This window comes from Mytilus trossulus, chromosome 8 (assembly GCF_036588685.1).
Source record: "Mytilus trossulus isolate FHL-02 chromosome 8, PNRI_Mtr1.1.1.hap1, whole genome shotgun sequence".
NCBI lineage: Eukaryota > Metazoa > Mollusca > Bivalvia > Mytilida > Mytilidae > Mytilus > Mytilus trossulus.
In genome coordinates this window covers 39,755,563-39,781,377 of record NC_086380.1, presented here as the reverse complement: position 1 = coordinate 39,781,377, position 25,815 = coordinate 39,755,563, and the positions used below count along the sequence as shown (strand labels likewise).

Genomic DNA, 25,815 nt, shown 5'->3' with positions numbered 1-25,815 from the left:
GATGTGACAACAATCTTAAGCTTGTTAAAAAAAGATTTTACTTTATTTAATAACCACACCTACTGTATTCTATGGGTATTTAAACCTTGTTAAGGTGGCCCTTGTTTGGCATGTCTTCTTTTGTTTAAAAATATTAAATATAAAATCCATATGTTTCATTGTTACATACAATAGTTATATAACCATCCTTTTAAATGAGGTTATAACAGCCAACAAATTCTCTAAAGTTGTTTAACTTTATACCTTGAGAAACTATTTCGAAAAACTAAATAGGCATCCCTGATTATCATATGTCTAGTAAATATAATAAATTGTTTCGAATGCCTGTGCTAGATTGTCATTTTAAATGCCTCCCAAAATACGTAGGATATACTTTGGCTAACACTTTAATCTAAGCTTGCAATTAGTAATTCTAAAGCAATCTTTATGTAACAACTTTTTTCATTAGCTAAAAGTTGCCGTCAAATCCACAGTTGACCAGTCGTAACGAAGGAGGGACCCGCCATTTTGAATTCTTGGATCATCAAATGTTCGATTACTACAATGTTATCGAAAATTAAACAACACCTACCTCGAATTCGCCGTTTGAATGTGATTTTATTCGAATTTGAATCGTAGAGGTAACGTAATAACCTTCAGTTTGTAAGTTTTCATGTGTATGACGTCACGTTTAGCAATGACGTCTTTGCGGCAAAACTATTCATGAAGTTTCGCGGAATTGTTTTTGTATGTCAAATTTATACATTTTTTCAAGCTCTAACGTATTTTTTTTGTAATGCATTAGAATCGGAATAACAGTACTGTAGTTGAAGAGTTGCCACCGTCAATTTTGATTTGACGGTCGCAAATTTCCGTGTTTCTGTCTCTGCTACCCGTCGCCAGTAAAACTGCAAATCGACAATTGACGGTGGCAACTCTTTAACTACAGTACTGTTATTCCTTAATTGTTCCTTATAAGAATTATGTCGGAACGTAATATGGTGAATTTTAGTACTTCGGTACTGGCATGAAATACGGATTTTTTGTGTTATTAAAATTTGCTGTTACAAAATATTAGAAATTATTATAAATTAAGAAATGTATCTCCTACATGCAAAGCTCTGATTCCTTTCACGGTTTTGGCTTTACTTTTTGAACCTTTTGGATTATAGCTCTTCATCTTTTATATAAGCTTTGGATTTCAAATATTTTGGCCACGAGCATCACTGAAGAGACATGTATTGTCGAAATGCGCATTTGGTGCAAGAAAATTGGTACCGTTAATTTTATTACTACCACTGGGTCGATGCCTCTGCTGGTGGACTATTAGTCCCCGAGGGTATCACCAGCCCAGTAGCCAGTACTTCGGTACTGGCATGAAATACGGATTTTTTGTGTTATTAAATTTGCTGTTACAAAATATTAGAAATTATTATAAATTAAGGAATGTATCTCCCTCATGCAAAGCTCTGATTCCTTTCACGGATTTGGCTTTACTTTTGAACCTTTTGGATTATAGCTCTTCATCTTTTATATAAGCTTTGGATTTCAAATATTTTGGCCACGAGCATCACTGAAGAGACATGTATTGTCGAAATACGCATCTGGTGCATGAAAATTGGTACCGTTAATTTTATTACTACCAATGGGTCGATGCCTCTGCTGGTGGACTATTAGTCCCCGAGGGTATCACCAGTCCAGTAGCCAGTACTTCGGTACTGGCATGAAATACGGATTTTTTGTGTCATTAAAATATGCTGTTACAAAATATTAGAAATTATTATAAATTAAGGAATGTATCTCCCTCATGCAAAGCTCTGATTCCTTTCACTGATTTGGCTTTACTTTTTGAACCTTTTGGATTATAGCTCTTCATCTTTTATATAAGCTTTGGATTTCAAATATTTTGGCCACGAGCATCACTGAAGAGACATGTATTGTCGAAATGCGCATCTGGTGCAAGAAAATTGGTACCGTTATATTTTATTACTACCACTGGGTCGATGCCTCTGCTGGTGGACTATTAGTCCCCGAGGGTATCACTAGCCCAGTAGCCAGTACTTCGGTACTGGCATGAAATACGGATTTTTTGTGTTATTAAAATTTGCTGTTACAAAATATTAGAAATTATTATAAATTAAGGAATGTATCTCCCTCATGCAAAGCTCTGATTCCTTTCACGGATTTGGCTTTACTTTTTGAACCTTTTGGATTATAGCTCTTCATCTTTTATATAAGCTTTGGATTTCAAATATTTTGGCCACGAGCATCACTGAAGAGACATGTATTGTCGAAATGCGCATCTGGTGCAAGAAAATTGGTACCGTTAATTTTATTACTACCACTGCGTCGATGCCTCTGCTGGTGGACTATTAGTCCCCGAGGGTATCACCAGCCCAGTAGCCAGTACTTCGGTACTGGCATGAAATACGGATTTTTTGTGTTATTAAAATTTGCTGTTACAAAATATTAGAAATTATTATAAATTAAGGAATGTATCTCCCTCATGCAAAGCTCTGATTCCTTTCACGGATTTGGCTTTACTTTTTGAACCTTTTGGATTATAGCTCTACATCTTTTATATAAGCTTTGGATTTCAAATATTTTGGCCACGAGCATCACTGAAGAGACATGTATTGTCGAAATGCGCATCTGGTGCAAGAAAATTGGTACCGTTAATTTTATTACTACCACTGGGTCGATGCCTCTGTTGGTGGACTATTAGTCCCCGGGGGTATCACCAGCCCAGTAGCCAGTACTTCGGTACTAGCATGAAATACGGATTTTTTGTGTTATTAAAATTTGCTGTTACAAAATATTAGAAATTATTATAAATCAAGGAATGTATCTCCCTCATGCAAAGCTCTGATTCCTTTCACGGATTTGGCTTTACTTTTTGAACCGTTTGGATTATAGCTCTTTATCTTTTATATAAGCTTTGGATTTCAAATATTTTGGCCACGAGCATCACTGAAGAGACATGTATTGTCGAAATGCGCATCTGGTGCAAGAAAATTGGTACCGTTAATTTTATTAATGACAATGAAAAAAACTCAAGCAATATAAATGAGTGACAATAACATCATGCACATAGAAGCTGGTGTAATAAGACGAACAACAGTTAACGAGAAGTGGACGTTTATACATTCTGGGGCATTGACCGATATGAAATGCTTGAAATTGCTTATCAGTCGGAGAATAGATAATAACCCACTCTACGAAGAAGCCGGGGTATATACTGTTTGACCATCCGTCCGTCTATCGGTCTGTTAATGGTCCTATTTCCATATGCTTAACAAACAAGGAATATCGTATTACATCCTTGCTTACATGAAATTTAGAAAATATTTGTATTACAAATTCATGTTTATTTCAAGTTTGAACATGTCAAAAATTGCAAGGGACATGAAATATCAATGATTTTAGACATAAGATACTTAAGTCAAATAAGAAAAAAAGTCGAACTATGGCAAATTATGAATCATTTATCAATATGAAGAAATATATATTCACTTTATTTAAATGTGGTCAGCTCAATAAGCATACTCTTTATCTCTGTATTGTATACGTAGTCTCAGCAGCTACAAAAAAAAGAAAGACAAAAGTATTAACGAATATGATAGTACAATCTTTTAAAAGAAACACTTCGGCGTTATTTCATGACAAAAATTACTTTAAAAAAAACCCAACAAAGATTCCAGGTTTTATTATCTGGAACGCAGAATGTGCGTTTTGTCTACATATGACTCACCAGTGGCGTTCGAATCAAAACAATAATAAGGTCAAATCGAATTTTTCATCTATACTTAATCTTACCATTTATTGTAAAATTTAATTCGGTAACACCAAGACTGTTTTCTGCCTTAGCAACATAGGTGCCTAGCTGAAACTGCGTAGGAGCGTCTATAAACAGTTTGTGATCTGTCTCGGTCTCAGGATATATGACAAAACCCTCATAAATTGAAAAACGATGAGTAGAAGTACTTTCTCCCATAATCCGCTCTCTTCCAATTTCAGTCTCCTTCCACCATGTGACGGTTGGAGGAGGTAGACCTACAAAGATATAAGATTAAGAGGACATTATTATTGGATACATATACTGATACTAGAGGTTATATGATATCTAAATGACATTAGTGTGAATCTATCACAATGTGCATAATGATTTTGAATAGACACCTATCTGTTGTTGAAGATCATACTATGCTGATTACGAGATATCTTTGGGGTTTCTGTCGTATGGACGTATGCCCCACGTCTCCTTTCAGTTACAATAATTAATTTGAGCTGTTTTATTGCTGTCGATGTTTACCAAATGGTCAATTTGATTAATAAATAAAATGGCTAGATGGTATACACAACAAGACATTCTGGTTATGTGTCAATGAGACAGTAACCTGATACATGTAAAAGTCCTAGTAAACGGACGTTTATACTCAGGATCTGAACCGTCCACGAAATAAAGGCATCTTAAAAATTTATATGCAGAGGCTAACTGTGTAATATAATGTTTATTATACATTCGTCAATTTTTTAACCATTGATTTATCTATATAACTAAATTACAAATAATCGTAACCATTTCGTTTCAACTTGTGAATGTTTGTGTATGTCCGTTCATGATTTATTATCCTGAAATTTCCAACAAAGTTGAAATGAAATTATGTCGAACAAACAACCCCTGAAACTCATCAAATCACCAGGCTTACTCTGTTTATGTGTAGAACTCAAATAATTTTAACTTTGAATAAAATGAAATGTGGAATATACCTTATCAAAATGGAATCTAAAAAACAAAACAAAACCAGAAAAAAAACATTTAATCGTTTACTGTAAATTAATTGTAAGTTGATTGAGATCATTTTTGTATATTGATTGTTATTACGCAACTGTAAATGTGCATCTCAAAAAAGAGGACTGCTTGATTGTTTTTTGCTGTCTTACGCAACTTTCAGTTTCAGCACTCTTAGCTATATCTCGGTGGAATTGGTGGAGGAAGCCGGAGTTCCCGGAGAGAACCACCGATCTTTAGTAGGAAAACTGACAATCCTATTCAATTAAGATAGGAATCAAAAGCAGCTGTCACGAGCGGAGTCCGAACTTACAACCTCAGTGTTGACAGGCTAGTGATTGATAGACCAGACGCCCCTCAGTCCTTGAGTGTTTCATTTGTGGTTCATTATATACTATATACTATTATTTAACTGACCATTAACCAAGACCTCCATTTTGGTACCCATTGCCATCCTCCAGTAACGGTTTAAATCTTCTGTAATTGTTATAACTGGTTCCGAAGTATACCTCATTTTTGGTGGGAAGAAGTCCAATACCTTAACTTCTAATTCTGTACTTCTCACTGGATCGCCTATACCATTATCAGCTTCACAAAAATAAAACCCACTATCGGCTTTGGTCACTGATGGCACATCCAACAATGGACCCTGAATCATACAGTTTAAAATTATCCTTAATTTCTGTCTTCCTTGATTGATATAGTTAAAATGGTTTTATCTGAACGCTTGTCTGTGTATTGCTTCTTAGCTTGATAGGGGATTTATTTTGATTAACTCATTTACAGTTTCAAACACGACTAAAATATTTGTGTTTTAGTTAACTATATTTCTGAATCAATGTTGACTTTTGGAAATGCACAGGAAAATATTTTTTTCTGTATTTTTAATTATTTTGAAAAAATAAAACGACCGATATAACAGTAAACATAGACATGATACCAACTATTGCAAATATAGTATACTTAGCTTATATACAGTAACTACTAGTATTCTTTGATAAAATCTTGTTTGTGTAGTTTTTATACTTTTAACATTATTTTGGTAGTCTGTATTGCCGATACAATTGAAAATATATTGTTGTCGAATCTGCGACGAAAGTCGCGAAAGCGAGACATATCAATTCTACATCCATTTGGCATCATTAACATTTAGGTTAAGTGTGTGGTCAATTTTCTTTTATTATTAGACACCAATGACTATGCCAAACATTCATCTGATTTCAAGAATCTTGGACAGCATGATCAAAGGAGCCAAATTGTGAAACTATTTATTTTCTGTTTTCGATATATTTGACAGATCAATGGGCTTAGTGTTTTTTCAATTAACTTGCATACGGTTTTGGGTTATCTATTATGAATTTTTGACAGAAGTTTTGTATAATACAGAGATAACATCTCAAGCAAAATTTTGAAAACGTATGAGGCTGAGGTATGTAAGGAATAAGTCAAAAATAGATGAATGGAAAGAGCTTTCTATGCTATAGTATTTTCATCATTTTGAATCAATATGCATCAAACATATTTAGTTCTTACAAAAAACTGCACAGTGCATCCAATGCATTTGTCTTGATAAAGATATAAACCAAGGAAATCTAGAAGTTCGAAAATGTTGCACTCATATTTGAAGTACGCAGATAAACGATGTAACTTAGATAAATTTTATAATCATAGTTTCCTAACAACTATTCAGCAGTAAACAAAATATTGAAAATCAAAAATTAAATTTAAAGAATTTGAATTCTTTTAGAATAATATTAAAGCAGTATCGGCACAGCGCCAGAAATAACGTTTGATTAATCTGATGCATCCGAAGAGATTTTCTCGATTTACCACCATCAACGTTCCATGAGGACAATAAGAAATATACATATCATTACTGGACTGTTTGTCACATAATTTCGTTGTTATTCAACAGAAAAATAAATGAAGAAGAAATAAATTGTAAGTCCGTTAAAAAGTACCCTAAAATGGAAGAAGGTTTATTTTGATGTATATTTGATTGAATGCGACATTTTAATATTTACTTCGAGCGTATATACATGATTTACTAACATAATACACAAAAAAAACTATTAGGTCCGCGAATCATTTTTCATGGCATTGGGTAATTTGGGTATTTTAAAGTAAAATAAAAACAATTTAGTGTCTATATGAACATTTGCCATTCACCTCAATTACATAGTTGTCATTCCCTTTCTTTTTCCATTCAACTTTAGGTTCTGGAACACCAGAAGCCGCACATTGCAACTGAAGTGCAGAACCATCATTCAAAAATAGTCGCCTATGATCATAATTAAATGTGTATGCATGATCATATATCAAATCCTGTATTTCGGGCATAGCTGCAAAATATATTAGTCACATCTTTTTAAAATAAAGACTGTGCGTAAGTGGTTAGTTTTGACAGTAATGAGAATCAAAAATATATTTTGTTTTTACTTGTTTCAATATGTAAGCCTTTGTCAAATGTATAATTGTTTATCCAATCAGAAATTTTTCTGGAAACTTTGTAAAAAAACAATCATTTGCATTGTCATAGCTATTCCTGTTGAAATAATTATTGATACCCTGTATTCCGTCAACAAATACTGTAATATTTTGTCCCAGTTGAAACAATATGTCAGAATATATCTTCCAATTGGAACTAAAATTATGAAGGAATTTCTACTCAATGACATTTGCTCGATTTAACCACCGATTTTAAATAGTAAGTTATAAAACACAATAAACTGTATGCTGTTCTCTACTAAATATCAACCCGTGTATAGTGGATGTAAGAATCTTACAGTGTTTATATTACACAACCCCTTCGGTATGCCCGTGTCTGCAGTGATATTTTGGATTTCAATGAACTAATCTATGTATTACTGGTAAATTATTGAATCAAGGATTTCGTTACTACAAATTACTTTAAACTTTTACTAAATTCTTCAATAGATACACATATTTCGTTTGGAGTTAGGCTGGACCAGTCCTGTAGAAGCAGGATAGTACATCCTATTTTTACGGTGATGTTGTTTACCGAACCCATAGATGTAGATATTTTAGTCTTAGATACCTGATTTTTTAAAGTTATTAATGGCTTTGAATTAACTTTCAGAAACTACGAGTACTCTCACATTCGTACTATGTTTCTCTTGTGTTATTGTTAGTATCGATCTCTGGAGTTAAGCCCTTTTCAATTGATTTGTATAGTTTGTTTTTGTGTCGTACTGTTACATCACTGTCCAAGGTTAGGGGGACAAAAAAAAAGAAAGACAAAAGTATTAACGAATATGATAGTACAATCTTTTAAAAGAAACACTTCGGCGTTATTTCATGACAAAAATTACTTTAAAAAAAAACCAACAAAGATTCCAGGTTTTATTATCTGGAACGCAGAATGTGCGTTTTGTCTACATATGACTCACCAGTGGCGTTCGAATCAAAACAATAATAAGGTCAAATCGAATTTTTCATCTATACTTAATCTTACCATTAATTGTAAAATTTAATTCGGTAACACCAAGACTGTTTTCTGCCTTAGCAACATAGGTGCCTAGCTGAAACTGCGTAGGAGCGTCTATAAACAGTTCGTGATCTGTCTCGGTCTCAGGATATATGACAAAACCCTCATAAATTGAAAAACGATGAGTAGAAGTACTTTCTCTCATAATCCGCTCTCTTCCAATTTCAGTCTCCTTCCACCATGTGACGGTTGGAGGAGGTAGACCTACAAAGATATAAGATTAAGAGGACATTATTATTGGATACATATACTGATACTAGAGGTTATATGATATCTAAATGACATTAGTGTGAATCTATCACAATGTGCATAATGATTTTGAATAGACACCTATCTGTTGTTGAAGATCATACTATGCTGATTACGAGATATCTTTGGGGTTTCTGTCGTATGGACGTATGCCCCACGTCTCCTTTCAGTTACAATAATTAATTTGAGCTGTTTTATTGCTGTCGATGTTTACCAAATGGTCAATTTGATTAATAAATAAAATGGCTAGATGGTATACACAACAAGACATTCTGGTTATGTGTCAATGAGACAGTAACCTGATACATGTAAAAGTCCAAGTAAACGGACGTTTATACTCAGGATCTGAACCGTCCACGAAATAAAGGCATCTTAAAAATTTATATGCAGAGGCTAACTGTGTAATATAATGTTTATTATACATTCGTCAATTTTTTAACCATTGATTTATCTATATAACTTTACAAATAATCGTAACCATTTCGTTTCAACTAGTGAATGTTTGTGTATGTCCGTTCATGATTTATTATCCTGAAATTTCCAACAAAGTTGAAATGAAATTATGTCGAACAAACAACCCCTGAAACTCATCAAATCACCAGGCTTACTCTGTTTATGTGTAGAACTCAAATAATTTTAACTTTGAATAAAATGAAATGTGGAATATACCTTATCAAAATGGAATCTAAAAAACAAAACAAAACCAGAAAAAAAACATTTAATCGTTTACTGTAAATTAATTGTAAGTTGATTGAGATCATTTTTGTATATTGATTGTTATTACGCAACTGTAAATGTGCATCTCAAAAAAGAGGACTGCTTGATTGTTTTTTGCTGTCTTACGCAACTTTCAGTTTCAGCACTCTTAGCTATATCTCGGTGGAATTGGTGGAGGAAGCCGGAGTTCCCGGAGAGAACCACCGATCTTTAGTAGGAAAACTGACAATCCTATTCAATTAAGATAGGAATCAAAAGCAGCTGTCACGAGCGGAGTCCGAACTTACAACCTCAGTGTTGACAGGCTAGTGATTGATAGACCAGACGCCCCTCAGTCCTTGAGTGTTTCATTTGTGGTTCATTATATACTATATACTATTATTTAACTGACCATTAACCAAGACCTCCATTTTGGTACCCATTGCCATCCTCCAGTAACGGTTTAAATCTTCTGTAATTGTTATAACTGGTTCCGAAGTATACCTCATTTTTGGTGGGAAGAAGTCCAATACCTTAACTTCTAATTCTGTACTTCTCACTGGATCGCCTATACCATTATCAGCTTCACAAAAATAAAACCCACTATCGGCTTTGGTCACTGATGGCACATCCAACAATGGACCCTGAATCATACAGTTTAAAATTATCCTTAATTTCTGTCTTCCTTGATTGATATAGTTAAAATGGTTTTATCTGAACGCTTGTCTGTGTATTGCTTCTTAGCTTGATAGGGGATTTATTTTGATTAACTCATTTACAGTTTCAAACACGACTAAAATATTTGTGTTTTAGTTAACTATATTTCTGAATCAATGTTGACTTTTGGAAATGCACAGGAAAATATTTTTTTCTGTATTTTTAATTATTTTGAAAAAATAAAACGACCGATATAACAGTAAACATAGACATGATACCAACTATTGCAAATATAGTATACTTAGCTTATATACAGTAACTACTAGTATTCTTTGATAAAATCTTGTTTGTGTAGTTTTTATACTTTTAACATTATTTTGGTAGTCTGTATTGCCGATACAATTGAAAATATATTGTTGTCGAATCTGCGACGAAAGTCGCGAAAGCGAGACATATCAATTCTACATCCATTTGGCATCATTAACATTTAGGTTAAGTGTGTGGTCAATTTTCTTTTATTATTAGACACCAATGACTATGCCAAACATTCATCTGATTTCAAGAATCTTGGACAGCATGATCAAAGGAGCCAAATTGTGAAACTATTTATTTTCTGTTTTCGATATATTTGACAGATCAATGGGCTTAGTGTTTTTTCAATTAACTTGCATACGGTTTTGGGTTATCTATTATGAATTTTTGACAGAAGTTTTGTATAATACAGAGATAACATCTCAAGCAAAATTTTGAAAACGTATGAGGCTGAGGTATGTAAGGAATAAGTCAAAAATAGATGAATGGAAAGAGCTTTCTATGCTATAGTATTTTCCACATTTTGAATCAATATGCATCAAACATATTTAGTTCTTACAAAAAACTGCACAGTGCATCCAATGCATTTGTCTTGATAAAGATATAAACCAAGGAAATCTAGAAGTTCGAAAATGTTGCACTCATATTTGAAGTACGCAGATAAACGATGTAACTCAGATAAATTTTATAATCATAGTTTCCTAACAACTATTCAGCAGTAAACAAAATATTGAAAATCAAAAATTTAATTTAAAGAATTTGAATTCTTTTAGAATAATATTAAAGCAGTATCGGCACAGCGCCAGAAATAACGTTTGATTAATCTGATGCATCCGAAGAGATTTTCTCGATTTACCACCATCAACGTTCCATGAGGACAATAAGAAATATACATATCATTACTGGACTGTTTGTCACATAATTTCGTTGCTATTCAACAGAAAAATAAATGAAGAAGAAATAAATTGTAAGTCCGTTAAAAAGTACCCTAAAATGGAAGAAGGTTTATTTTGATGTATAATTGATTGAATGCGACATTTTAATATTTACTTCGAGCGTATATACATGATTTACTAACATAATAAACAAAAAAACTATTAGGTCCGCGAATCATTTTTCATGGCATTGGGTAATTTGGGTATTTTAAAGTAAAATAAAAACAATTTAGTGTCTATATGAACAGTTGCCATTCACCTCAATTACATAGTTGTCATTCCCTTTCTTTTTCCATTCAACTTTAGGTTCTGGAACACCAGAAGCCGCACATTGCAACTGAAGTGCAGAACCATCATTCAAAAATAGTCGCCTATGATCATAATTAAATATGTATGCATGATCATATATCAAATCCTGTATTTCGGGCATAGCTGCAAAATATATTAGTCACGTCTTTTTAAAATAAAGACTGTGCGTAAGTGGTTAGTTTTGACATTAATGAGAACCAAAAATATATTTTGTATTTACTTGTTTCAATATTTAAGCCTTTGTCAAATGTATAATTGTTTATCCAATCAGAAATTTTTCTGGAAACTTTGTAAAAAAACAATCATTTGCATTGTCATAGCTATTCCTGTTGAAATAATTATTGATACCCTGTATTCCGTCAACAAATACTGTAATATTTTGTCCCAGTTGAAACAATATGTCAGAATATATCTTCCAATTGGAACTAAAATTATAAAGGAATTTCTACTCAATGAGATTTGCTCGATTTAACCACCGATTTTAAATAGTAAGTTATAAAACACAATAAACTGTATGCTGTTCTCTACTAAATATCAACACGTGTATAGTGGATGTAAGAATCTTACAGTGTTTATATTACACAACCCCTTCGGTATGCCCGTGTCCGTAGTGATATTTTGGATTTCAATGAACTAATCTATGTATTACAGGTAAATTATTGAATCAAGGATTTCGTTACTACAAATTACTTTAAACTTTTACTAAATTCTTCAATAGATACACATATTTCGTTTGGAGTTAGGCTGGACCAGTCCTGTAGAAGCAGGATAGTACATCCTATTTTTACGGTGATGTTGTTTACCGAACCCATAGATGTAGATATTTTAGTCTTAGATTATGGAACGCCGGAACTGTCTTATAGTGTAAATATTTAATGTGTTTTGTCGCTTTGCCTTTACGTCCTGCCATTTCTTCTTTATGTTATGTGCAGATGCCTTTATATCCTGACACGGCATCTCTGTGTTATGTCAAATTAGTAATTTGTTTGGTCAAACAATTGTATGATATGTCATTGCTAAACTTTGTTGTGTAAAATATGCATTACATTATGCTGTAACTACTATATATTCTGTGAATACTTCGGAACTTTATGATCAACCACCTTTACCTTCTCTCATATTTTATCTATGTTGTGTCTATTCTTCTTTTACGTAAGTCAGTTAATAATTTCGTCCTGTCTCAAGTGTTATTGTTATGTCAAATGTTCTAAACGTTTTGTTTTGATACACCTTTGTTCTATGTAAATCTCATGATATTATAGTCTTTTGGCGTTATGTTGTGTTTATACATATGTATCTCCATTGAGAAACATAATACATCATGGTATAATTCATATGCGTTTTGCCGTTCAGTTGATACTCTCTGTGAGCATTCATTACGTCATGTGCAAATGCCTTTTACATTATGTGCAAATAACTAATACGTTTTGTGCAAACCTCGTTTACCTTATGTGCTAATATCGTTCACCCTATGTGCGAACATCGTTTACCTTATGTGCAAACACCTATTACGTTATGTGCAAATACCTATTAAGTTATGTATAAAAAATACATCATTATGTGCAAACACTATTACGTTATGTGCAAATACCGCTTACATTATGTGCAAACACCATGTAAGTTATGTGCAAATGCCTATTACATTATGTCCAAACATCTATTACGTTATGTCCAAACACCTATTACGTTATGTGCAAACACCTATTACGTTCTGGTAAACGCTTTTTTGACACAGATTTAAACAAAACGCATCAATGATATGCATTTGAAAATGAAGAAAATTAAAATTTTGACCTTTCTTACAAACTGTGGATTTTTATAATTATATTGATTGGTGTAAAAATGCTATATACATACAATGTATCTAGTGTTATGGGAAATTATTTTGCTCCACTTTAAAAGTGTGCGTTATGCATCCATGCTGTTGTTTTTTCTATGGTCGGGTTGTTGTCTCTTTGACACATTCCCCAGTTCCATACTAAATTTTATTTGAAAATTTGTTCAATTTACTTGTTGAAAATTTTAACAAATATACATACACGACACTAGTGTCCAAGAGGTGCAACCGTAAGGAACAAAACGATATAAAAAAGAAGGTGTGGTACGAATGATAATTTGACAACTCTTCACAAGAGACCAGGATGATTTGTTATTACCCTCCCAGTATGGTTTTCATATGTACTAGAGTAATGCTACAAATGTAATGACGTCTCCCACTATTCATGTAGCAGCTAAGGAATCCTACAAAATGTTTAAGATTTTATTTTCGTTCATTTCCTGTAACAGTTGTGAATATTATTCTGAATAACCTTCCTAAGACTTATTATTTCCTCCGTCCCTGACAAGTCGTGTTGAAAAGGTGGGTGTCCTGGAAAGGGGTGGTCAGGTGACCCGCCCCTCTTATCTGATAATTTGTTTTTAAACTCACAGGGATGTTGGAAAAATTTGATCCGATTTTGGATCAGACAGGTAGACGGGTGTAACAAAAAGCTGCATTTTCTCTAAAAAAAAAAAAACAGATTTTTTTCATATTAAAAACTGCCTTATCCTGTAATCCACAAAAATGACGCATACACATATTATTCTGAAAGAAAGGGTTATCAGCCTTGTTTCACCTTCACTAGCCATACTCGAAATTAAATCCCGCAACTTGAAACTCCAGAAAAAGACTTTCATTTATCCGTATTTGGTCCGGTAACTTTTCGAATCGTGTCATCATGAACGATACAAAAAAAATACATAATCTAGTAAATTATTATTGTTTTCTTCTATTATTTTTTTTATAAGTGATGTGCATATCGTTTCTTTTGTTGTCTATAAGAATAAATAATTTCGTTGCTAAAATGGTCATCATAACATAATTTTCCTTTTGAATTTCAGAAAATACTGACTATCTATAAAGAAGATGTGGTATGAATGCCAATGAGACAATTCTCCACGAAAGACCAAATGACAAAGAAATAAATAACAATAGATCCCCTTATGGCCTTCAACAAACAAAACAAAACATACCGCATAGTCAGCTAATCTATTTATTTTTTTAACCCATTTAATTTTTTCACCAGTTTAAAAAAAAAATTGTTACAGTTAAGTAATTCGCTTTTATCCTGCTATTAGCTAGTTATTGTATACAAATAACAGGTAAACAACATTGTTTTTGCTTTGTTTGTACAAATACAAATAAATTTTCCTGCTACCCGATTTCATGTTGATCAATCGGTAATATGGATTTCCTTCTGGTAATAGTTCATTTTGGGGTTTTCTTCGAGTCTGCGTTTCAATAATTGTAAAAATCAGAGACAATGGTTAAGATTTAAACAACTTATTCTCAAAAACCAGGTGTAAATTGTAAACAATATATGTACATTGTCCTAAAAATAAAATGTATTGGTTCTCGCTGCGAAACAGGAGAAAATTCGGCAAGCCTCGCTTTTCGTCCTGTTTTTAAAGCTCGTACAAATAAATTTCACGTTTACCGACGAAGTACATTTATAATCAATACATTATTCCACAGTTGTTTGTATGAGTTTATCTTTCTGTTCAATAGTTCAACGAATATCGGCGTATAAATTAGAAACATAAACTTATTTTCCGAACGGAGAGTCATAAATTCAATGAATATTATTACGGGATATACGGTATTAACGGTAAGCTTCGATGCGTTTAGTTATGAACGCGAATGGTTCGATAAATATAGCTAAATACACAATTAAGCCAAATGTTCATAAAAGGAATTTGCTGCACATCACTATTCTGACGAATCTTATTTTAAAAAATATAAAATTTCATATTCTGATAGGACGTGCTTCTTTAGCTTTGGGTACAAAGCCATGTTCTAATTCGAATAGAACATGGGCTGCACGTGATTGACGTCACAATTGAAATTGCAATGTCAGATGAATTTTTAAACAACATCAGAGATACAAATGGACATTTTTGTTGGTGTTGCTCGCTAGAAAATTAAATAAAAACATTCTAAAAGTAAGTTACAATTTTTCTGTTGTTTTTTTTTATTAATAAACTGTTGATTTTTCTATAACGTTTTTGTTCATCAATCAAAATGGCGACGTTTCGAGCGTCTACTATGGGTCCGCTTCGAAGAACAAAGTTCAAAATATTCCTATTAGAATCGAAATAATTCTATCATGCCATGCTCTATGCTCATTTTAACATGGCTAGGCATTATATTTGTAAACATTTAATACCTCGCTAACGCTCGGTAGTAAGATATTAACAAATATAATGCCTACCCATGTTAAAATGAGCATAGAGCATGGCATGAAAGAATTATTTCTTAAATATATTCCATTGGATCTAAATTATGTTTTGACAGTTTCCGTTGAATATTGCCATTTTTGTCGAAAAAGCGAGACATAGCGATCCTACACTCCGTCGTCGTCGGTGTCGTCATCGTCGTCGGCGGCGGCGTCCACAAATATTCACTCTGTGGTTAAAGTTTTTGAAATTGTAATAACTTTCTTAAACTATACTGGATTTCTACCAAACTTGGACAGAAGCTTGTTTATGATCATAAGATACATGTAGTATCCAGAATTAAAATTTTTAAAAATAAAATTCATTTTTTTCCGTATTTTACTTATAAATGAACTTAGATTTTCTGCCAGGAAATATTACATATTCACTCTGCGGTTAATGTTTTTAGAATTTTAATAACTTTCTTATAATCTTTTGGATTTGAACCAAACTTGGACAGAAGCTTGTTTGTGATCAAAAGGTAGTATCTAGAAGGAAATTTTGTTAAGATTTTGTACCTGTGTTTTACTTAAGCCTCGATCACACCTTACCGGATAGCTCGAACGGACGCCTAACGGATAACTTTTTTTCAAACCTTTCATGTCCGTAAGACGTCCATTTTTATCCGTTAGACGTCCGTCCATATACGTTGCATGTCCGTTAAGCGTACGTTTAATCAGTCGACGTCCGTTCTGTCCGGTGGAAAATTTTGAGCATGTTCAAAACTTTGAACGGACGTCCAACGGATAAAATGTTAGGCGTCTGTTTTGTACGGTACTCGTCCGTTTCGTTTTCGTTTTGTATCCGTTACGTGTCCGTTATATATCCGTTTGATGTCTGGAAGATAAAATTCACCAACGGACTTCTACCGGACGTATAACGGATAAAACGGATATTGAACGGATCTGAAACGGATAAATGCCAATTGAAAATTTCGCGTCAGAAATGCCAAGTATTGGTTTGTCAAATTTCTTAAGGTTCATGAATTCTTATTATTCATAATCGATCTTAGAGTATAGGCACGTCTTCACAATCAAGCAGTTCTGTATTCAGGCCATATACTGCCCTTTGGCGGAAATTTGAAGAACAAACCAAAACCAGTTACACAGAAACATTTTGAATATTTATGCGATTTACATGTATTATTATTGTTGCTTTTGATTTTTCCGTATATCTTGTTCATCCGTTTAATCCGGTACGCTTCCGTTAGGTGTCCGTTTTATGCGGTACTCGTCCGTTGGATGTACGTTCGACATCCGTTCTGTCCGGTACGTGTCCGTTTCTCGTACGTTGCATATACGGTGTGTGTCCGTTATGCATCCGTTACACGTCCGTTTTATTCGGTCAGTACATCAACGGACTCCCAACGGATACCAATTTTGTCAACGGACAACTTTTATTTTCATCCGTTAGGCGTCCGTTCGTTCTATCCGGTAAGGTGTGACCGAGGCTTAATGAATGGACTTCCAGTTAACATTACAGTCTGAAGTTCTTTTTTTAAAACATTTACAACATGTATTAGATTCAAAAACTAGCCTGTATTTTTACCAAACGTTGACAGAAGCTTCTTACAATCAAAGATCGTATCAAGAGGAATATTTTTATTGATTTTTTACCTCATTTTTGTTGAGCCTGCGATTAACAGTACAAATAGTTGAGACACTGGTTTCCACGGAACCCTTACGATTTTTTAGATATATCGGTCCCCCTTTTCTCGGCTACTGATAAAGCGAGACGTTTTTTTTTTATAAATGGCTAGCGAGGCATGAAGTTCATATGATTCAATCCAAATTATCCTCAAAGTGCGGGCACAATCTTGAATTGATGCAATCTTGTTCGCCTTGAAATCGACGTAACATATTTAGTCAAAATTCTTTAAAAAAAAAATCACCTATATAACGAAAAGAAAACTGTGACAGACTTTAACACAAAAGGGAAGGCTAAAATTCTTCTGTAATTTTCCTGCTACTGATTATAAATCAAGAAAGTTCAATTGTCATGTTTTGTATTATTGAAATTTCGTAACCCTCTTGTTCATCCGTTTAAAGCACCATGAAACAATTGCCAGCTAACTCCGAGTTTTCAAAAATCTTTAAATGTGCAGTATGTCATTGATACGATTTGAGTTCTCAAAATGAATCAAGATAATATAAGGACAATAAGACATTTGTAAAAAATATAAAAGCCTTGTTATGTTTTATTACTATGAGAACATCTTTATGTTAAAGATATGAATCAAAGTACTGAAGTACTGAACATCGGATGACCGCAAGTTCTTGGGGACGGTCACAAGCACTTGTCGCAGAAAACCAAATCACATCTCTTTACCTCAAAGTGACGTTAAAGTACAGATATATATATTTTCTGTGCGTGGATGATAAATTCAACCTCATCGTAGAAGTGATACAAATCAGTAACTACTAAACTCTGTTTTTTTGTTATGCATTATTTTAATATTTGTAAATTACAGTTACATGTATATATAATTTTCATCCATTTGTATATCATTCTATTGCACTATATTAATTATAGTGTTGTGCAAGTGCATGGTGGACACTCTTCTGTAATATTTCGATTTTTCTAATAGATTGCATTTGAGTGGGCATTCATATTTTCCAGCAAAACATTCAATGTCCCACGCAGAGAGAGGGAGCAAAGACAGATAACTCTGCATGGGATATCGCAAACGTTCTTGGGATATTCTTCCGCATGCGGTACACACTTTTCTGTACGTGTGTATAAATATTAAAGATTTTTTTACTTTATTTATGTTTCTAACGAGTTTAACGAAATTTTCATATTATTAATTTATGTTAAAAAAAACCTTTTTTTTTACTCTTTTTGATTTCTCATTCAATAACCAGTGGCGGAACCAGCATTTTTGAAAATGATGGAGCTGCGTTTGTTGGTACTATAAGCAGTTTGATTAAGAAGGTGCTCGGAACTCAGTTTTGCCTGCTAATTATAAAAAATACAAGATAAGAGGTGGCCAGAAAATATCTTCGTCCTCAGTCAATATAATCTGAATAGACGCATATATAATGTGTTGACCTTGTCAAAAGTCTATAATTCATAAATGTAATTTGGCGCCTTCCAAAACCATATGTTATGATGATGTATGCAAGATATGGCGACCTATGGAATGACCTGCTTTGTGCAGATGTAACAGAACATTACATGAATAAGGCCGTTAGTGCTCTCGTTTGAATTGTTTTACATATTCTTTTCGAGGCCTTTTATTGTTGACTATGCGGTATGGGCTTTGCTCATTGTTGAAGGCCGTACGGTGACCTAAAGTTGTTTATTTCTGTGTCATTTTGGTCTCTTGTGGAGAGTTGTCTCATTGGCAATCATATCACGTCTTCTTTTTTTTTTATATCAACTTATTTTCCGTTCACATTTTCCGTAAAGAAATGAGGTTGCATTTTGTTTTTTACATGTAGCTTTTTTTTGCTTCGAATAACAGGGCAGAGATTTTAGTTTCAGTCGATATACACTCCATCTTGAAATAATTACTTGTCACATTTAAATTATGTTTGGTTGCTTCATGATGTGACTGAAATTAGCAACAAATATTTGCTTAAATGAGATAATTATTTACAGACTGTTCTCTTCTGAGGATATTAAGCCATCAAATGCCAGAAAATTAACTGTGTGTATTACATTTCAGATCAAATATTATTAATTCATGGTCGTTTTATTATGCATATATTACACACTGAAATTGAAAATTGAAATATCAATCATTAATACGTCTTTACTTGCATTGCGAATCTGCAATATGTACGATTTGTTTGCTAAAAATAATCCTGTACAAAATTTTCAAAAATGCATTAAATGTATTTTATGACTTCTGTCAATTTAGGCACACCTCCAGAGAGACACTATATATTTGTAATTATTTTAATTTTCAACAAGTAAAGTGAACAAAATATAAAAAGAATGGATGTATAACGCACACTCTTTAAGTAGAACAAAAAACTAAATATCTATATAACATTTTTATATCAATCAATATATAAAAATACTACATTTCCAATACTAAATCAACAACCCGATGCACACATATTACCTTCAGTTCACATTCAGCATCCAATGGATATTACCTTTAAAAGGAATACAGCGAAGTAGTTAAGAGCTTTTTAGAAAGCTAAAACTTATAATTTTCTTAATTTTCAAAGTGTATATCACTGATGCGTTTTGTTTTTAAAATCTGTGTCAAAAAAGCGTTTACCAGAACGTAATAGGTGATTGCACATAACGTAATTGGTGTTTGGACATAACGTAAAAGGTGTTTGCACCTAACGTAATAGATGTTTGGACATAATGTAATAGGCATTTGCACATATCGTAATCGGTGTTTGCGCATAATGTAAGCGGTATTTGCACATAACGTGATAGTGTTTGCACATAATGATGTAGTTTTTATACATAACTTAAAAGGTATTTGCACATAATGATGTAGTTTTTATACATAACTTAAAAGGTATTTGCACATAACGTAATAGGTGTTTCAACATAAGGAAAACGATGTTTGCACATAGGGTGAACGATAATTGCACATAAGGTAAACGAGGTTTGCACAAAACGTATTAGTTGTTTGCACATAATGTAAAATGCATTTGCACATGACGTAATGAATGCTCACAGAGAGTATCAACTGTACGGCAAAACGCATATGAATTATACCATGATGTATTATGTTTTTCACTGGAGATACATATGTATAAACACAACATAACGCCAAAAGACTATAATATCATGAGATTTACATAGAACAAAGGTGTATCAAAACAAAACGTTTAGAACATTTGACATAACAATAACACTTGAGACAGGACGCAATTATTAACTGACTTACGTAAAAGAAGAATAGACACAACATAGATAAAATATGAAAGAATGTAAAGGTGGTTGATCATAAAGTTCCGAAGTATTCACAGAATATATAGTAGTTACAGCATAATGTAATGCATATTTTACACAACAAAGTTTAGCAATGACATATCATACAATTGTTTGACCAAACAAATTACTAATTTGACATAACACAGAGATGCCGTGTCAGGATATAAAGGCATCTGCACATAACATAAAGAAGAAATGACAGGACGTAAAGGCAAAGTGACAAAACACATTAAATATTTACACTATAAGACAGTTCCGGCGTTCCATATTAGATACCTGATGTTTTAAAGTTATTAATGGCTTTGAATTAGCTTTCAGAAACTACGAGTACTCTCACATTCGTACTATGTTTCTCTTGTGTTATTGTTAGTATCGATCTCTGGAGTTAAGCCCTTTTCAATTGATTTGTATAGTTTGTTTTTGTGTCGTACTGTTACATCACTGTCCAAGGTTAGGGGGATTGTTTGCCAAACATGTTTAACCCGCCAAATTCTGTATATGCCTGTTTCAAGTAGGGTCTGTAATTCAGTTGTTGTCGTTCGTTGCAGCAGCTGTATGTCTTTTTATTCCGTTAATTGCTTTGTGCATAAGTCAGGTTGTTAGTATTTTCGTTTGAATTGATTTACATTTATCCTTCCTTACTATGCGGTATGGGTTTTGTTCATTTTGAAGGACGTATGGTGACTTATAGTTGCTAACTTTCTGCGTCATTTGGATTTTGATGGAGGGTTGTCTCATTGCAATTGGTATTCAGACAAACTCTTCTTATTCTTATAATGAAATAAAAATCTTCTATAACTGTCGGAAATGTTTTCTTTGCATCGCCTATCAATTTCCTTTAAAAAAAAAATTGTGCATCCATTGCGAATATCTTCTTAAAAAACATTAAAATCTATCCTTTCATATTTGACATAATATACATGAAAAGATTAATCCTTACTAATACTTCAACATTTCTTACTAGTATACTTCAGATAGACAGACTTTGAAGACCATTCCAATGGATTATCATCTGTCTTTTCACGAACCACACATGTATATTGTCCTTCATATTGAGGAATGAAATGGTCGAATACAACAGTGACACTACTGTCTGAATCATTCCGGACTGTAAACCAGAAACGTCTATTTGATTCACCTGTAAAATCTAAGCATACATCATAATTACTAGTTTCATTATGTTTACACTTCATTCGAACTATTCTGTTTGTTTTTTTTGTTCGATGGTGTTTGACTCAACATTCGGCAATCTTAACTTAAATTGTGGTCAATTTTTGTTTATTTGAGTAAACCAATTTTCGACATGAAGTCAAATAAGGTCGGAATCGGTTATTTGTTTGTTTGAGTAAACAGGCTTTCGACAGGAAGTCAATCAAGGTCGGAGTTGAAAAAACACGTCAACACGAGTGTGGTTCGAACTCACAACCTCAAAAGTTGACAGACTTATGTCCAAAAAATTGCAAGTTTCTTTTATATTGATGACAATCATTTCGAAAATTTTTAAAATGTGAGAACTCAATGTGTAGACAACTTAATGTTAAGTTTGTATGTATAAAGCGGAGGTTGGAACTCACAACCCTAAGAGTTGACCTGCTAGTGATCTTGTTTGTCTTACAGTTATAAAAGTTCATTAGAAGAAATTTAAGCAATAATTACTCATGGGATGTGAAGAGAATCTAATGTGAAGTTGGTAAATATTAAGCGGAGTTTACACATCAATGAAGTGCGCATGAAGGTATATAATATTTTTGTCTATATTTGTTACATTTTTGGTAATACCGTTTTGGCGTGGCTTGGTACTTATGGATCTCGCCAATTTTTTTTTTATTCTTGTCTTTCATTTCCATATATGTGTTTTGTCTATATGCCATTTTGTTTTTCGGTGTTTACATTTTTGTTTGTTTTTATAGTGATAAAGATTATAACACAATGATGACTGCTGTATCCCTATTTCCGACATTTTTACTTATATTGTATCTGTTTGTATTGTTCACACATTATTGTCAATATAATGAAGCATTTATCATACAAGTTAGAGATCTAGATAGCTAAAAAGCAGGGTTTAATTCCCCATGTTCTATATAAAAAATTGCCTGATGTTTGATGTGTTTTCGATCATTCCATTTGATAATGGACTTTTCGAGTTGAGCTCACCTTGGATTTTTTTCTTTGTTAATTTACTTTTTATACTTGTAATTAAAATAATATTCGAATAGTTAGTTACTTAATTAGCATCAAATCAATATACATTTTCATAACTGTTTTTGTGTGGATCGTCTTAACGTTGCTTATTCTGTATGTATTGTTAAGTGTTTTGTAAACTGTTTGTCTGCCCAGATTTTGTTGCCATGGATTTGGCTGATGTCTTTTAATAATGATTTTTGACTTGGCTTCATTTCTCCCTTTTAACGAAGACTTGTTATATCTTACTTTCGACATATCCGCCGGCTGAAGAAATCATCGAAAGCCACAACTGCAAGTAATTAGGTGTGGAAGACATGTAATAAAGACAAATGTGTATATGTTCATAGATTATATAGTTTCACCTATTAACAAAAATCATTTTGAAGTCGAAACTTGAATCAAAAATATTATTTGATATGAACTGATGAATAATTAAAATTGCTTTGTTTCGAATGTCACTGATTAGTCTGATGCTGACGTAACGCCCGTATGATGTACTTTTTCATAAGTCTACCATCTTTCAAATTATACTTCTAACCCTTTTTCATATTGCACAAAAAACTAAAGTGTTATATTTATGTCAGTTTGAAATGAAATAATGATATTAAACTCAATATCGGACGTTAGAAAGTTACATTTTACAAAGAGCTTTTTATCCCAATAGACCACTTTCGAGTTCATCCGTCACCGGCAAAAACTCGTCAATTATACACGCCTTTATGACGTCATTTGCCAGATAGAGGGGCTCGCCTGTATCCCTGCACTATTTACGTTCATCAAGCGTCTTAGTGATCGTCTTTGTGCAGGATAAACTAGAAATAATGGTTGCTCTGTAGGTACTTACTGACATTTCCCTAATGACAGCAGTGTTGATTGTCAATTTTGAGAATTCAATTTGCCGAATAATTCGTGCTATATAGAATTATAGTTTTCCAACCACTCGCTCAACATTGGAAGGAAGTGACGACGCTTCTAAACGCACAAATGACGATGATAAAGGCGCGTATAATTGACGAGTTTTTTCCGGTGACGGATGAACTCGAAAGTGGTCTATTGCGTCCAATTATTAAGATTGATGATCTTATCAATTAATTTCATTGTATTGTTATGTTTTATCATAATGATTTAAAAAAAGAGGCGAAAGATACCAAATAAAGATTCAAACTCATAAGTCAAAAACAAACTGATAATGCCATAGCAAAAAACGGAAAGACAAACACCAGTACACATATGACATCTTTGAAAACAAAAGACTGAGAAAAACGAACCCACCAGAAACTGTGTTTGACCTCACTTGTGCCGGAAGGGTAAGCAAATCCTGCTCCACATGTGGCACCTGTCGTGTTGCTCATGTTAGTTCAAAACCGGTAATAAGTCTAAATTGGCAGGTCACAAAAATCGGGGGTGACCTCAGGTGCTTCAGAAGAGTGAGTATACCTTGCTGAACAATGTGGCATCAGTCGTGTTACTCATATAAGAACAAACCAGGTAATGATTATAATTCAGTATCCCTGCTTATTACCGGGTTTGTACTAACATACGCAACACGACGGATGCCATGTGTGAAGCAGGTTCTGCTTATCCTTCTGGAACACCTGAGATCACCCCCAATTTTTTGTTGGGTTCAAGTTGCTTAGTCTTTAGTGTTTTATGTTGTGTTTTGTGTACGATTGATTGTCTGTTTTTTTATATTCTAATCACGGCGTTGTCAGTTAATAAATGTCGCTCTTGTTTCTCCCGCCTCTCCTTTTCCAAACAGTATGAAGACCTTTTTTAAGTAATATACGTGTTGTTCTCTAAACAGTGCGAATTATCAATGGCACTTTTGAGTTATCTTGTTTAATATAAAAAAAAAAAAAACACCGATAAATGAACTTCCAATGGACTTTTTATCTAATCATTCACGATATGTTGAAATTTTGAATTCTATTTTCTATTTCATGTTTCATGTTATTATATCTTTTATGTTTCAACTAATTACCTTTTTACAAAGCGAGAGCCATTAGAAACGAAGCATCATTTTAAAACTGTTTGCTTCTTATTAAAAAATCATGTATCATTCTATATCACATCTTATAAATATATACCTAGACGTACATTGGAATTGACAGGCATATGAGTTACCGAGCATCTTATGGAATAAAGAGTTGCCATATATGGAGGGGTTACTTCTTCATATGATATTTCAACTGCAGGTTCAGTTCCCTTAACTGAAATTGAAGATATCAGCAATATAATATTCCTTTAATTAAATTTTTGGTATATAACATATATAAAAGTCCTCACGTTTCCTTCTTTTTCTAGCATGAAAGAAAAATGATTACTTCTCTTCAATTTTAGTTTACCGTATTTGAATACTAGTAAGCTGTTCGTATCCGTCATGTGCGTATTAATTGCTTTAGATCTATACTGTAAATACACAGTCGTCTGTACTTCATTGAAATACTACTCAAACTTTGACCAAAGTGGCTTCAGCTCTATCACTGTCTATATATACATTGTATATATAATTTTGTGTTTGAGATAGAAATATGATCAAATTCGTATTTTAGAAATCCGTTTGAATTTTGAGAACTTAATTATTAATTTAAAATCACTTACCTGTATGAAGAATTCCAATCGTTAAAAATAAAAGTAAAATCATATTCAGATCAGAATAAAATGGTGTCCCTGTACCGATTTATTTTACATTTTTATACGATTTTACATTGAACAAATCATAATTTAAAATGCTAATTATATACTAATGGGCAATTTACAAAATGAATTTCAAATATACCACTTATCTACGGACGAAGTTGACAGATTTAACCAGCATGGTTTAATATCCTCAGTATTGATCATTATTTTATAATGATCGTATTATTTCCGTATGATTACCTAGAGTTGTATACATCTTTGCCCTGTTGTTTCTTACTTGTGGGAAAGTTGTAACATTGGCGATCACATAATTTTAGTTTTATATGCATGTTTGTTTTTTATTCATTGTTATTGGCTATGAACTAGCTGTCAGCAACTGCGAGTACTAGCAG

General features: G+C 33.0%; 1 protein-coding gene across 1 annotated transcript; it reads right to left on the bottom strand.

Moving 5' to 3' along the window:
- Positions 1-3,502: 3,502 nt before the first annotated feature.
- Positions 3,503-25,575, bottom strand: LOC134681914 (hemicentin-1-like). Its single transcript, XM_063541546.1, has 11 exons — positions 25,385-25,575; positions 24,881-24,993; positions 23,030-23,072; positions 21,561-21,746; positions 11,388-11,560; positions 9,637-9,868; positions 8,247-8,483; positions 6,941-7,113; positions 5,189-5,420; positions 3,796-4,032; positions 3,503-3,560 (listed from the first exon to the last, which is right to left on the bottom strand). The coding sequence occupies exons 1-11, from the start codon at positions 25,425-25,427 to the stop codon at positions 3,529-3,531; spliced, it is 1,701 nt and encodes a 566-aa protein (XP_063397616.1). The 5' UTR covers positions 25,428-25,575; the 3' UTR covers positions 3,503-3,528.
- Positions 25,576-25,815: the final 240 nt, after the last annotated feature.